This window comes from Petromyzon marinus, chromosome 30 (genome assembly GCF_048934315.1).
Source record: "Petromyzon marinus isolate PM22_M1 ecotype Great Lakes invasive population chromosome 30, UKy_Petmar_22M1.pri1.0, whole genome shotgun sequence".
Classification (NCBI taxonomy): domain Eukaryota; kingdom Metazoa; phylum Chordata; class Hyperoartia; order Petromyzontiformes; family Petromyzontidae; genus Petromyzon; species Petromyzon marinus.
Window position 1 is genome coordinate 12,452,629 of NC_133696.1, and position 16,468 is coordinate 12,469,096.

At 47.9% G+C, this 16,468-nt stretch overlaps 1 protein-coding gene across 1 annotated transcript in view; it reads right to left on the reverse strand.

Annotated features, from left to right (window-relative positions):
• Positions 1-7,485: 7,485 nt before the first annotated feature.
• Positions 7,486-16,468, reverse strand: part of LOC116947618 (guanine nucleotide-binding protein G(i) subunit alpha-1) — a 33,400-nt gene continuing 24,417 nt past the window's right edge. The window contains exons 5-8 of the mRNA XM_032963579.2: positions 15,057-15,185; positions 12,381-12,510; positions 11,511-11,664; positions 7,486-10,792 (exon numbers count right to left, since the gene is read on the reverse strand). Coding sequence (XP_032819470.1) covers positions 10,602-10,792; positions 11,511-11,664; positions 12,381-12,510; positions 15,057-15,185 — 604 coding nt within the window. The 3' untranslated portion in view covers positions 7,486-10,601. The remainder of the gene's footprint in view (positions 10,793-11,510; positions 11,665-12,380; positions 12,511-15,056; positions 15,186-16,468) is intronic.

Consider the following 16,468-nt stretch of genomic DNA (forward strand, 5'->3'; position numbering starts at 1 on the left):
AGCGAAGGCTGCGGTAAGCCTCCTCATTCTCTGACGTGGGATTCTGTAGCCGATGACAGTGGGCCTGTCGCTTTTTCTCAACCATCGTGAACAACTCCTCTGTCATCCAGGGTGTCTGGGGAGGTCTGGACCGCGTACCCAAAGCAGCCATTGCAGCTGCATGAATCACAGTCCTAAACCTCGCCCATTTACCCTCGACATCAGGAGGAGTCGGGGACGATGCCAATCCCAGCCGCAAGCGATGATGAAATTCTCGCTTGCAACTTTCATCAGATAACTGAGACCAGGCCACTTTAGGTTGGAATGGGGTCCTGGGTGTACACCCACCACCGGAGTGGAAGAATGGCAGGCGCATCTTACAGATGACTAGTCGATGGTCAGAGGGCAGATCAGCTCCACGGTAGGTCCTGGTGTCAAGGACATGGGCTCGCATTCGCTGGTCCGTCACTATGTAGTCCAGCAGATGTTCTTGCTTGGACCCGGCATGCATCCATGATGTTGTGTGGATGCGCCGATGCCGGAACAGCGTGTTGGTAATTACAAGCCCATGGGCTGCACAAAAATCTAGCAGCCTCCTACCGTTGTTATTGAGCTGATCTGGCCCATGCCCTCCAATCACTCCAGACCAGGTGCCAGTATCATGACCAACTCGGGCATTGAAGTCACCCAACATGATGACTCTATCCCGAGGGGCCACTTTAGCCAGCACCTGTGACAGGAGGTCATAGAAGGCATCTGACTCATCGGCTTTGCCTGCATCCCTCCACGGATGTTCATCTTCGGTGGGGGCATAAGTAACCACGACCACCATTCCTCGCCTCCGGTTGATGGGAAGGCGAGCCCACACACACATAGACACACACACACACATAGACACACACACACACAGACACACACACACACACATACACACAGAGACACACACACATACATACACACACACAGACACACACTCACACACATACACACACACAGACACACACACACATACACACACACATACACACACACACAGACACACACACAGAGACACTCACACACACTCACACACACACAGAGAGACACACACACAGACACACACACAGACACACACTCACACACACACACAGACACACACACAGAGAGACACACACACACAGACACACAGACACAGACACACAGACACACACACAGACACTCACACACACACACAGACACTCACACACACACAGACACACACACACAGACACTCACACACACACAGACACACACACACAGACACTCACACACACACAGACACACACAGAGACACACACACACATATACACACACACAGAGACACACACACACAGACACACACACACAGAGACACACACACACAGACACACACACACACACACAGAGACACACACACACAGACACACACACACAGACACACACACATACACAGACACACACACGCGCGTGGGGAAACCCGTGCTCCTGCACCCAGAGGCCAGGATGAGTCTCATCTGTAGGAGTCGCCTGGGCCCACACGGTGGCTCGAGTTCACGCCGCACTCACTCACAACTCTCGCCTCCCTCGTCCGCTTCGGCGCGCCACGCAGACTCAACCACTCATCCTCGCAGACTCAGACTCAACCTCGCAGACTCGGACTCATCCTCGCAGACTCAGACTCAACCTCGCAGACTCATCCACGCAGACTCAGACTCAACCTCGCAGACTCAGACTCAACCTCGCAGACTCATCCTCATCCCCGCAGACTCATCCTCGCAGACTCGGACTGATCCACGCAGACTCGGACTCATCCTCGCAGACTCAGACTGATCCACGCGGACTCATCCTCGCAGACTCAGACTCATCCACGCGGACTCATCCTCGCAGACTCATCCACGCAGACTCAGACTCATCCTCGCACTCAGACTCATCCACGCAGACTCAGACTCATCCTCGCAGACTCAGACTCAACCTCGCAGACTCAGACTCATCCTCGCAGACTCAGACTCATCCTCGCAGACTCAGACTCATCCTCGCAGACTCAGACTCATCCACGCAGACTCAGACTCATCCTCGCAGACTCAGACTCATCCTCACAGACTCAGACTCATCCTCGCAGACTCAGACTCATCCACGCAGACTCATCCTCGCAGACTCATCCTCGCAAACTCATCCTCGCAGACTCGAACTCATCCTCGCAGACTCGGACTCATCCACGCAGACTCAGACTCATCCACGCAGACTCATCCTCGCAGACTCAGACTCATCCACGCAGACTCAGACTCATCCTCGCAGACTCAGACTCATCCACGCAGACTCATCCTCGCAGACTCATCCTCGCAGACTCAGACTCATCCTCGCAGACTCAGACTCATCCTCGCAGACTCAGACTCATCCACGCAGACTCATCCACGCAGACTCGGACTCATCCACGCGGACTCGGACTCATCCACGCGGACTCGGACTCATCCACGCAGACTCGGACTCATCCACGCAGACTCGGACTCATCCACGCAGACTCGGACTCATCCTCGCAGACTCGGACTCATCCTCGCAGACTCGGACTCAACCTCGCAGACTCAGACTCATCCTCGCAGACTCGGACTGATCCACGCAGACTCGGACTCATCCTCGCAGACTCAGACTGATCCACGCGGACTCATCCTCGCAGACTCAGACTCATCCACGCGGACTCATCCTCGCAGACTCATCCACGCAGACTCAGACTCATCCTCGCACTCAGACTCATCCACGCAGACTCAGACTCATCCTCGCAGACTCAGACTCAACCTCGCAGACTCAGACTCATCCTCGCAGACTCAGACTCATCCTCGCAGACTCAGACTCATCCTCGCAGACTCAGACTCATCCTCGCAGACTCAGACTCATCCACGCAGACTCATCCTCGCAGACTCATCCTCGCAAACTCATCCTCGCAGACTCGGACTCATCCTCGCAGACTCGGACTCATCCACGCAGACTCAGACTCATCCACGCAGACTCATCCTCGCAGACTCAGACTCATCCACGCAGACTCAGACTCATCCTCGCAGACTCAGACTCATCCACGCAGACTCATCCTCGCAGACTCATCCTCGCAGACTCAGACTCATCCTCGCAGACTCAGACTCATCCACGCAGACTCATCCACGCAGACTCGGACTCATCCACGCGGACTCGGACTCATCCACGCGGACTCGGACTCATCCACGCAGACTCGGACTCATCCACGCAGACTCGGACTCATCCACGCAGACTCGGACTCATCCTCGCAGACTCGGACTCATCCTCGCAGACTCGGACTCATCCACGCGGACTCGCCGTCAAGGGACTCAGGTGTTCACGCACCTCATCATCATCATCTGGGTGGAGTGAAGTCGCCCTCAATGTGTTCGGCAACTTACTGCTCCGCACGCGGCGCTTTAAGGACCGCTTCGTGATATTTATTTATTTATTTCCGTCCCTTATTCACCACCAACGCTGTCGATATTGCGGCTCTTGACAATTTGATGGTTTTGTTATAGAGAGAGAGAGAGGTTGATCAAATGTTGGTTTGCCACCCAAGGTGAAGTGACTGAGGCCACTCTGACAACACGGACGAAGAGGGAATGAGTTCTACACCATTCGAGTTGTTCATATCTCGGGGGGGGGGTGATGGGGGTAGTGGGGCGGTGGTATGGGGGGAGGGTGTTGGGGTGATATATCCGATTACCGAATGGAGACAAAAAAACCGGTAAAAACCGGTTACTGGTGGTTCAGCACGCAGACACGTCTCGGGGCAACATCGTGACTGGGTGTGTCCTCCTCCCCTTGTGTGCCGAGCGACCGAGCGGCCACCGTGTGGGTGTCGCGAGGGCCCGGCCCGACTCCTCCGACCTCCCGGCGCGGCAGGAAAACCATCAAACCTCCCACGCCTCTGTCGGCACAGTGGGTGGTCACGTGGTGGGGCACCGTGAAGGTGAGCCCACCTACTGACTACTCATCTTCCCTCGGAAACTAGGACCGGTTTCACGGCTTTCGCACCGGTAAATCGATTCTAAAAACCGGTTTGCCGGTTCGGGGCCGTCCATAAATGACGTCACGCTATTTTGGACGATTTTGACCCCCCCCCCCCCTCGTGACACGGCGTCACAAAGAGACCCCCCCCCTCAAATATGACGTCACAACGCTCTGCCCCCACCCCCTTCAAAACCATATTTCCATTTTGAAAATAAAACATGCTTCACATCGCTTTAAACTATTGCCATTGTAGTGCGTATTTAATGTGGCGCTGCACTCTGATGTTGTAGGAGAACACATTTATTAAAAAGTCTATTTAATTAAGTAGAACGTGTTGTCAATATTTATTTAAAGTTGCGCATTTTGATGTGACGTCACATTTCTCAAACCCCCCCCCTCGTCACACATCGTCACAAATGTCTGACCCCCCCCCCCCAGGTGCGTGACGTCATTTATGGACGGCCCCTTATACCAATTGAGAACCCTGCAGATGATTCAATGTTCTATTATTTTATGAATGTTTGAGGGTGGTCTGGTGATTCTTAATGCATAGGCTGAATGCGCCCTCTAGTGGTGCATTGTGTAGAGGCACACGATGCGTCTTGTTTATTATCACGGTGCGCTTTGTCACGTGTGCTGCTGTTGCAGATGATTATCATGCTGCTGCTGCTGATCGTGTCACTTGTACTCATGCTTCTGCTGCTGCTGGTGGTGGTGGCGAGATGTTAACTGCCTCGTCTGGTATGCGGGGGGTTGTGGGTTCGATCTTAAGTGAGCCACTTCGTTGAGCTATCATTTGTGGCCAGGTCGCTTCTTAAAACAAGCCACGTCGCTCAGTGGGCCTTACCTGGCAAAAAAAAATTGTTTCAAATGTTTAAATGGTGATGTCGAAACCCATGGAAGCTGAATTTGGAAAGCGGTGGCATCTGTTTGGCCGGGTCCATTGTAATGAGTGCTGTTTTGCATTGGAGAGGACATAGGCTTTCGTGACAAATATTATCCATGAGGTTTTTGGGTTAAATCGCCTCAATAATAATGTCGTTAAAACAACCACCACCCGACAGCCGATTAGCAGGTTTTGTCACCTAAACAAAACATTCCATTTAGTTACTAGTACAGCACACCAGCTGTGTGTTGGAGAGTAAACTCACATTCACACGACGTTTCGACAAAAAGTACAACTAGCATCATCAGGAGACAGATTTGTGGAGAAATCCTCCTGAGACCGAAATAGGAGGATGATTTATCCACAACCTCCACCTCCCGATTAGCACGACTGGCTAGGTACGGTGCAACATAAGTTCATACTCCACCTTTCCACGTGCGCGCTAATTGGCATTGCTTCCTAACCGCGATGATCGCTGATTATAACATTAGGGGCCATCCATTGAGTCCTAACCGTGATGATCGCTGATTATAACATTAGGGGCCATCCATTGAGTCCTAACCGTGATGATCGCTGATTATAACATTAGGGGCCATCCATTGAGTCCTAACCGTGATGATCGCTGATTATAAAATTAGGGGCCATCCATTGAGTCCTAACCGTGATGATCGCTGATTATAACATTAGGGGCCATCCATTGAGTCCTAACCGTGATGATCGCTGATTATAACATTAGGGGCCATCCATTGAGTCCTAACCGTGATGATCGCTGATTATAACATTAGGGGCCATCCATTGAGTCCTAACCGTGATGATCGCTGATTATAACATTAGGGGCCATCCATTGAGTCCTAACCGTGATGATCGCTGATTATAACATTAGGGGCCATCCATTGAATACGCACGCATGGAGGGGGGTAACCCAAATGCGTTCGCTTGCGCATGGGGGGGTCTACTGACAATGCACGCATAGGAAACGGGGGGGGGGGGGTGAAGCCTCGATAATAATTTGTCTACATTGGCCTTCAAATTAGTAAAGATAGTCCGGCGGTGGACTGTTTGCTTAAACACGTTAATATTATTAATCCTTGATCGTTTCTGCGTGGATTAAATATCGGCCGTTCTATAGGATTCGGGGGGCGCGTCAGGCGTACGCAGGTGGGAGGGAGGGGGGGAGTCGACATCATTTTTGCGTACCCACTCAATGAATGGCCCCTAAATTGCGTGGCAAATTCATCTTTGTCATACTTGTTTCGTGAATAATTGTGAAGTGATTGTGAGAAGTGATTGTGAGGGGCGCCACGGTGGTTAGGAGATGTTAACTACCTCGCCTGGTATACAGGTGTCGTGGGTTCGATCCTAACTCTGACACCTGCTGTTGTATATTTGTCTCCACGTGGTCGCGTAGATATTTGTTTTCCTCCGGTGTCCTCCGGTTTTTTCTCCCTCCACATTCAGAATGAACGTCACGCGTCTCGAGTATTTGCCTGCGATAAATGTCCACGTGATGAGCCACTTCTTTGGGCTATCATGTGATAGCCAGGTCGCTTCTGAACAGAGTTTCGCTGAACGTGTTGCTCGCTCGAAATTCGTCGGGCACAATTATTTATCACGGCTGCTAACCCTTAGAATGTTTTTTTTACCTAAACAACACATTGGCGTGGTCCTATCATTAAAGTACCTGTCACGATAGAGCTCACGAAATCAGCGCGTTCCAGTCATTAAACAAAAACATGCAACTCGCCTCGCCAATTAAAAAGTACTCATAAGTACGATTGTTAGTCTCTGGTGATGACCAACAACATCAAGGGATTCACTCTACAGGGAGAGAAAAACATTCATGGCAAAAACAGCAATTAGAAAAATTTAAATTCAGCGAAGTGTAAACGGTAACCGGAGTGTGGGGATTTGGTTACCCCTGGCATGAGCTGTTCACATCATAATTGCTGTCACGCTAACCCATCAACACATCACGGTATGCTGGTCCGTAAATAAGCAACCACGGCGTTCTAAACGCCGAATTTTCCTCCAACATCGCCAACACACCGGTCGCAACACGCTTCAGGCTGGTGTCAAATGTCGCCGCTCGATTCGTTTGCGGAGTAAAGAAAAATGAACGTCACACGAATGAAGACATTAATTGCATTGTCTTCCGGTGATACGTCAATTTTAAAATCTTTAAAGTGCATGTTTAATGCCATGGGCTTAAACCTGGGAGAGCTCACTCGACCCATTACGGAACCTGACAGACGGCCACGTCCTGGGGAGCCCGTTATCCATTAGTTGAAATATGGCCGACGATCATTCAGATGCATTGTCAAGGTTCGCAATCGATCACGATGTTCCTCTATTTTAATTCTCCCTACGCTTTATAAAGCTGTGCAGAACCTTTGCCATCTCTCAGCTTTGCAGGACCTTTTGAGGTGTACAGGGAGATGTGAAGCGAGCAAGCCCAGTTCACGTGATTAATCGATTACCGTTAAGGGAGGCCCCCTTCTTTTACTCATAATGGTGTATTACGCTTCGTAGCTAGGTAGCCCAGGAGACTCATTGAGTTTGTGTTATATCCTGTCCCCATCACTGGAAATTTACAATAGGATTACGATTCATCGAGAATTCTGTCAAAGTGTTGAAATTCTTTATTGTTAACAGCAACACATTTTCACAAAAGGCGTATTTAAGCTTCGTGTTAAAAGCAATGTACACAAGTCGCGAAGAAGCCAAAGAAAAACGAGGTGGATTTAAAAAAAAATTGGTCTCCGAGTTGGTGTCGGCATCCAGTTAAAAGCAGAAGAGACTCCGTCACGAGATGACACGGCACGCACGCGTGCACGGAATGTCGCGAGTAGTTAAGGTCACGTAAAAATGTGCACAATGCCCGTGTTGAGGCAAAACATTGACACAGTGAAAAGGCATTGCAGACATGCACAGTAGGGTCAATCAAAGTACATTTTCGTGAACGGTCAAGAGGAAATCGCCCATAAATATGGCTAATTTTAAACATGGCTGATTTATGAAGGCAAGAGCAAAAAAAACAATCATGGTTAAGCACGCACACACGCACACATGCACACACACCGGCTTGCACCAAGCGTGTGATGCTCCAGGACACAAGCCAGCTCCAGACACGACGACACCAACCTACGAGCTTCGTGCTCAACCTTGTGAAACACAAAGTCGGCGAAACTAAATTCAATGAAAATCAAAGTGGACCAAAGTATTTTCACAAAGCGTCAAACATTAAAGCTTAACACTAGCCTAGCCTAATTGAAATTATGGAATCGTTGTGGTATAAGGCAAAGATTAAGAGAGCGAAATGCATACAACGTATCAAGGTTAACAAAGGTACGGTCAATACAAAATAAAACCATCTGTTGAATGAGATTCTGTCCTCGGCCGGCTGCTCCCTGGCCACACAAGCAACCTGCTGAGCGATCATCTCATCGGTCGTTCCTGCAACAATCAAGCGCGGAGCGCTGTTGTGGAAAACAAATATTGGACAAGTAATGCAGGAGCACGCGGCACAGTGCGTTAGATGTATATTCATGGCATCGCCAGCAAGGGACATCATTGAAAGGAATCAAAAAGACACTCGCGAACCAATCTTCATATGAAAATATTATTTTGCAGTGCTGAAATGCAACGTTTAACCTTTATAAAGAACTCGTGCATAATTGCCACGTGTTATTTGCTGGTTCTCTTCAATTCAAATGTGATTACTCTGGGTTGTCCACAGTAAAGTGGAATGGGCACCGTGTGTTCGGACCATCCACACTGGCTTGCGTATCTGCCGAGAATGCATTCAGGATTGCAGAGCGACCGACAGCGAAAGGCGGTTCCTAAAAGACAAAGAACTGCTCTTTACACGCAGTCTACCTATCCATCCAAACGCTGCTGCCAGTAGTTTTCTACAAGACACCCGTTACCTGCAATGTTGGCGACACATCACAATGGGATCCGCATGACGCAATGAAAAGGACGAAGGAATCCTACACGACGGTTTACGACACATTCTGTGCGGCCGTTCATTAAGTGGCGTGTTCCAATTACGCACAAGGATGTGGGTCGCCCGCCAGCGTGAACGACCAGCGAGTTTGCACTGCACGAGGTGAGAAATGCTTCGAGCATAATGAACTTCAAAGGAAGCTTACAGTCCCTTAAAGGTTAGGTTCCAGGTTTCCAACTTCAATGTGGAGAGAGAGATAGATAGATATGGCAATCTTATCAAATACTTTTAACTTAATGGATCCTAATGGCGAGTAAAATTTTGTTTACCGCACACACCACCACAGCACACGCACAGCCGCTCGGCTCACGGATACCCAACGCACAGGGTCAGCGTTGGCCTCCGCACCTCTGACTTGGTGCTTGTCGCACTTAGGCCAGCCGTACACGCCAGCGACTCGACATTCTCAGCTTGGTCAATTGCCTGCGCGCACAAAAAATACTAACAACGTCGGCTCCAAGGAATAACTTGGTCTAGCGAGGGTTAAAATTTGCGACTGTATGGCAACTGGGTACAGAAATAATCGACTAATTCGCTTAAAAAAATTGATAACACAACATATTGGTCGTGGAGGTTACCAATGAAGGCATTTGCAATGAGACAGAATCTGCTGCCCTAAGTTTTGCAATAGAAAAGTGTTGCTCCGTATCCACACTACCTTCAGCAGCACAACTCTGAATTGTAGAAAAATGCAAAAAAATTAAAACTTGCAATGGCTACTCTGACCCTAAACTGTGATGTGGCAGGAGTAGCTCACTAGAGTTGATTAATCTGTGAAGAAAAATACGTGCCTTTACAGACTGCAGTGTGTGCATTTACGAGACACACCGAGCCCCTGGACCAAAGGTTCTGAACTTGGCGGCCCACCTTGCCTTATAAAGTGACTGAAAATAAGAGCTGAGGATTTTGGGAATGAAGACTCCTGACCGATTAGGGAGCACACGAGGTGCAAAATACAGAGGAAGTTAAGCGGGCGGGGTGTGGGATGTTGGTCTCTTACAAACCTTTGGGTGGATATTGGAGGAGTTTCGACTCAATTCTCTCCTCTCACACTCTTGTTCAGCGCCTCATTGCAACAGAATCACAAGTGTAACGCAGATGTCACGGGAAAAGGTGAAGCACGGCTTAAACTTGACACTTCAGGAAAATTGTGAAACGTGCACATCGCTGACAAACTAAGATATTTTACAAACGTGTAAATTGGTGGATGATCGGCACATTTTGTTTACGTAGAAAACATAAATTTTTTAAGCTCCGGCTTAATGAAAATTTAGTTTTCTTCCGATAAGATAATTTACCAAATGAGTGCAGCAGAGTAACGTGCCGGCGCACGGCGGTGGATAGCGCGGTGGTGCAGCGCTACGTTTCAGCTGCCAGATTGGAGAGGGGACTCGCGAGGCTCCGATGTTCCGCCCCAGACTTCTCCGAGTCAAGGCTGCACCACACACGCAAGCCACATCGCTCACATGCACAGGGTTGGGAGAGGCTTACTTCGTCACAACTGTCGTCACACACTGGATGGGACAGAGGGTCGTGCAGAACAATGGAGTACGCTGAACCATTATCATACTACCGCTGGCTTCTGTGTTAATTGAAATTTCTGAAAAAGGTGCACTTGAATTACAAAATAAACGAAGTGTTTTTTTCTTTATGGCATGGACCATTACTAACCCTCATCACTTCATCATCATCACAAGAACAATGTTTTACCATGAGTGTGTTTTCAGAGCAAGCCTAGAAAAGACCGCAGTCCTTTAAGTTATTCTTGATTATTACATCGGTGACTGCGTCAAACACAAACTGTACATTCTTGGTGTCTGTGGCGCAAGTGAAGTGGGTGTAAATCTCCTTGGACTCCTTCCGCTTGTTCAAGTTCTCAAACTGCGTCTGGATGTACGCGGCGGCCTCTTCGTAAGTGTTCCCTCCTGCAGGAAATAAACAATCGACAGATGCGTTGCATTCCTGCGCCGCATCCACTCGTAGCGAGGTTGCAAGAGGGGGAAACAATTATACGCATGGTCATGGTGCTGCCAACGCGGCAGTGGAAAAAACCGGTGGAAGCCCACACAGTTATTGGTCGTAAGGATGGTGACGTTGTGCACAAATTACTAAAAACCGTCAATCACCACTGCCTTACAAAGAACAAAACATTCAAGGTGACGTTTTGGGCAATGCCCCTTTGTCATGGCACAATTCATTTGGCTCTTCTTTTTAGGCAGTTGTTTAGAGAGTGTTGAGTTTTTTTGTGTATATATTACGACTACACTTCGTATAACGGGTGTTCAATGCTATCCGACATATGCACACAGCACTTCTCGACGTACTGAAACACTTCTAGATGTTATAGGCATTTAACAATTCACATCAGAATCAAAGAATGCCATTGCAACAAAGCAATATTAATTTACGGAAGCAATAATAATTGAACGTGACAATTTGTTGGGTTATGTTGGGTGGTGAAGGGTCTGGACTGCACAAATCTGGCCAGATCATTGCACGCGACCCAAAAACTGTTGTCACGTATACAATGGCTTTTCCAGAACTGTAAAAAAACATATACACAGGCACACATTGATCATACCGTCGCGACCATAAACAGTCCACAGAGAACTATGCTCACTGTGCGACACGACTGCAAGCTACCTGTGTATTCCGGGTAGCAGATGGTGAGAGGGCTCCGGATAACCTTCTCCTCAAACAGGTCCTTCTTGTTGAGAAACAGGATGATGGACGTCTCTATGAACCACTTGTTGTTGCAGATACTGTCGAACAGCTTCATGCTCTCGTGCATGCGGTTCTGCAAACACACACATTTTCCAGGAAGAAAAACAATAGAGGAGCATTGCAATATCAACGGAAACCCGCCGTTCGATTATTCTCCCCGAGACGCTGTAACCTACTCGTGCGCAACTGCCGTGTGCCCTGGACGTCGTCGCCCTGGACGTCGTCGCCCTTATCCGCTTGTCCATTAATCAGCGAAGGCCAGGGGACTCACGCGAACCTTGTATCCATCCACCCTTGAGAATTCAGTGTTGATAAAGCTGCCGTTCATATGAGAACACCGCCCAGACGTAGACTCGCGTCTTCCACTTGCACGCCTGTTCATGTTTTAGTTTGCTATCGTGCGGCTGCAGACTCTTACACGAAGAAATAGCACTAGCTAACTCAGACACTTCGATATTCACGCAGCCATTTATATTCCATTGGCAATGCAGTGGAATATTTTAATGCACGTTTATACATTTCAGATGTCTGTTCTTTGTTTCAATTATTGACATTTAAAAATGGGTTCTTAAACCACGTTGTACATTCCTGTTAACGCTGTGAAACAAGTCAAGGAGCACGTGACTGTATCCGACAGCTACATATTTAAACACACACGGACGTGGACTAGGAAGTTTTGTCTGCATTGTGCGACGTAGTTGTTCCTGTACAGGGCCTAGAGATGCGCGTAGTGTTAAGACGCAATAATAATTATTATTATTATTAGGAAGAGGCACAGGCAAGACTTACCATCTCTTCATCCTCAGCCAGCACCAGGTCGTAGGCACTGAGTGCCACGCAGAAGATGATGGCCGTCACCCCTTCAAAGCAGTGGATCCACTTCTTGCGCTCGGACCGCTGTCCACCAACATCAAACATCCTGCAGGGAGGATCACATTTAAAACACGACATTAACGTATGCGCATTTGGCTTCAAAAACAGACTGCTTTGTCGTGCAGTGCTTCAAAAAATGCAAAGACACTTCCTAAATTAGGATAAAGTTTCTCGTGCTACGCAGCTACATATTTTGCAAGGGTTGCGCAAGCAGCGATGCACATGGCACTTCCCATGGCGGCGAGCAATGTGAAGGCCTCAACGCAGTCGCACGCAGTGCGCGCTGCATGGGTTGCACCAAGCGTAATCTCAGCGGCAGGAACGGTTACAACGTTCTGTTATATTCTTAGCTCTTTCGGTAAAGTCACGTTGAAGGGAAACAATAAAATAATAAAATATATATAAAACAATAAAAAATTCTCACGACGTTTCGACCATAACACAAACGGGCGTCATCAGGTGTGTCGGTTTGTGTTATGGTCGAAACGTATTTTATTATTTTATTGTTTCCCTTCAACGTGACTTTACCGAAAGAGCTAAGAATATGAATTACTGCAGTCACGAAAGCTTTAAATCAAAATTTAACGTTCTGTTACACAACCTCTTCTCGGCCGACAGGGTGCGCGTGACTTCACCTCTGCAGAATGGCCACTGCCACTTCATTTCCACTTCCTACCGGATGAAGATGCAGTAGGCCCTCTCCTCTCTCCTCACCACTGCCCATCAACTCCATTTCAGGAAGGATCTCTGTCAAGAACCTCTATCCCACTTCGTTGCCTCAATCTGCAAGGAATGTGCAAGAGTGGAGACCGGGGGCTACACGGACCTCTTGCCACACAGCATGTGGGTGAGCTATGGCTAGGCTGATGCTATGCTGTCTATGTGGAATGCGCTACAACACTGCGCACTATGGCATTTTTATTGGGACCTGGATATACTGCACAGTACTCTGCAGACCTGCGTTCTGCTCCACGTTTATCATTCCGCTACCAGGATGTACTGTACATTGGGTTGTAGGGTTGCAATTAAATGGTTTCTCATTATAAGCGGTTTCGATTATTGGTCAATATCCCTGCATTATTACATATAAATGGGGTCCCACTGTACGTTTTAACAGCACACAATGCCCGACTCCTAATCACAAATGTTCTTTAGCGGTCTGTGTTTGTTACCTGCAATGCCAAAACAACACAGACACTCGTCCCTCTTCTCTTTAAACATTTCACATGTTTGCACCAAGCTCATTACACACAAAGTGCTTGCCACAAATGAAACCACAATACCTTGCTGATCTCGTCAAAGAGCATGAACCATCATCACGTGAACTCTCACGGTCATCCTTACAGCAGCGGCTTTTGGCTGCCATCAAACAAAAGACGGTCACTGAATCACTCGCTTTTTCAGATGCGCTTCTGCGGCCGTCTGGAACGCTCTTCCTTCCGATATTAGTAAGCCACCGGAGCTATGTACTTTTAAATCATCTAGATTAAAATCTCGTATCTGTATTACTGCTTTTTGTGTTTAGTTTGTTGTCCTTGCCCTGCGCCTCCGATTAGCACGGTTGGCTACGTGAATTGCAAAAGAAGTTCAACATACACACGTACATAACCATATTCCCAGTTATTGCAAAAACTCATTGAGAAATTACGGTTTATGAAATTACATGTCGGCTCAAATCATCTTGATGCAATAACGTTGTGGTTTTGCCTTGTTTGAAATGTATATTGTTCAATACATAATTCAGATAATATGTTCCTGCAAGCATGCATTGAATGTTTCCTACAAACTGATCACAAATAGTGTGCAACATGCACACACTGGTGAGCTTGAGAATCTTTCAGATGAGAATCCCTTCATTTTTTGCAGATGTCAAGTAAATAGTTGTGCTCTGCACAACATCTACCGCTTTATTGCATATACTGCTTTATTGAGGCACATCCAGAGATTGGCTTTCTGTGGTAACAATCAGGGGCTTAGAGTCAGCAGTGACGCTACACAGGGGTCCAGCATCTGTGGCCAGTATGTACCAAGTACTTTGTACAGCACTGCACATGGACACCACTGTGAACAGGATGAACAGACAATTACTCAACGCTACCCACCATCTCTTTTGGCACAACCCGTGTGCTGGTGGCTATGCTGCAAGGCAGTGATCCAACACCGTGAAGGCAGCGAGGAGTTGGTGGATCACACACATTTGTGAAACTCCCTCCCTATAATCATTGAGCATGATGGTCACCATGGCCTGGCCTGCCAGGGTAATGGCAGTACAGCAACTCTATTCAGATTGAGTGTTAGCACCCTCACAGCACGTGGATTTTCTCTGGACACTCCGGTTTTCTCCAAAAATTCATAAACTCTCATTCATGGAGTTGGCCATCAATCCCAACGTAGGACTGCAGAGCTTGAACAATTTTAGGCACCGGTTCTGGCTGCCATCCCGCTTGCTTGTGGTTTCTCGCGCCTCAAAACATTTTCCCTCTCCCCCTCTCTCTCCGAGAGTGAACAAAATACCGCACGTTACAAATTCTACGTTATTTATTCTGTAAGGGACGCGTGGTAATCGGGAAGTTTACATGAGCATGTTCTCACTTGAAGTGAAGGTCTTTGAATGTGAAGTGAGTCTCCACGATGCCGGTGGTCTTCACCCGCGTACGCAGCACATCCTGCTGCGTAGGCACGTAGCTTGGCTGCGAGATCCTTTCCAGGTCGTTCAGGTAGCTGAGCACGCAAGTGGAGAAGAGAAGAAAAGGGAAATGCACTCGTGACAAAAATAAACCCAACAATTAAAAATGGATGTGAATGTTACCGCAAACAGACGAAAATAATACAGCTGTGATGAACGTTATCCTCACTGTCACTTGAAGCAATGTGAACCCACATACAACACTACGCGTTGGGTCTCATTAAAAGGATACTCTTATGTAAGCGCACAACTTTATCTATCTGTGATGAACGCTGCACTTTCCGTCGTTTTCATGCAGGGGCGCTGCAAACCTACGCACCCCCTGCATGAACGACGGAGGCGCAGGGACAGACGTTCGATTACGTTGGAATCGATCTGCAGACGGCGGTCTTCTCACACGGCCAACTCTATGTCGCCTGATCTCGATCCCGCAATTCCAAACAGGTGAAAGTCCGCATCGAACCGAACCCCCAGCAAGGCCATCGACTTAACGCCGAGAGAAAATTCACACGAAATGTCGTTTTCAAGTCTTCAAGGATGTAAAATTACATAAGCTTTTAATAAATAAAATTGCCTAATTCAAAACATAATATAAAAGATGTTTTATTTTAAACCTCAAAACGGAGCATTGGGTGCTTGCGTGAATGCGTCGTTCGTGTGCAATTTTTGTGTGACTTTCCTGGCCAAAGGCCGTAAATGTTTATGAGGGGCGCCACAGGCACCCCCAAACAAGCCCTAGCTTTTAGATAGTAGGAAAAACTAACAGGGTTGATGTTACCTAGATGATACGTACTTAAGTTGCTTCAGAAGAACATTATACCATCGGCGATGTTGTATCTACTGCTGGATATTAGTCGTTTTTAGTAATAGTTAACAATAGGATGCAGGCTGCCTCATCCCATATCCACATCACCTCAAAACGAGTCATTACCGTAAACTACTTGTACTGTGCCCGAGTGACTTATATATGGGCACCATAGGCTCTAAACTACTGTAGTTTGCAAGCGAGGCGGTGGCATGGTCTGGCGGTGGACCATTGTTTACATAACAAACCTTACCAATCAGGTGGTGGCAGGTTGTGGATAATATTGGTCGCGAAAGCCTGTGTGGTGTTAAACTGCTTGAGGAGGAGGTTCACAGTTGAAATGCAATGGCCGTCCTGATTATTACTGCGGGTGTAATGACAACCAATCAATCTTCATTTTACGTGACAATATTGCCCTCAATAAAGTCAGCATCGGTGCGCATTACAGTGGAACTGGAAAGGTACAGGGGGCATAGAGCAACAGAGGTGATAAAAGAAACCCGTCACGCCCTC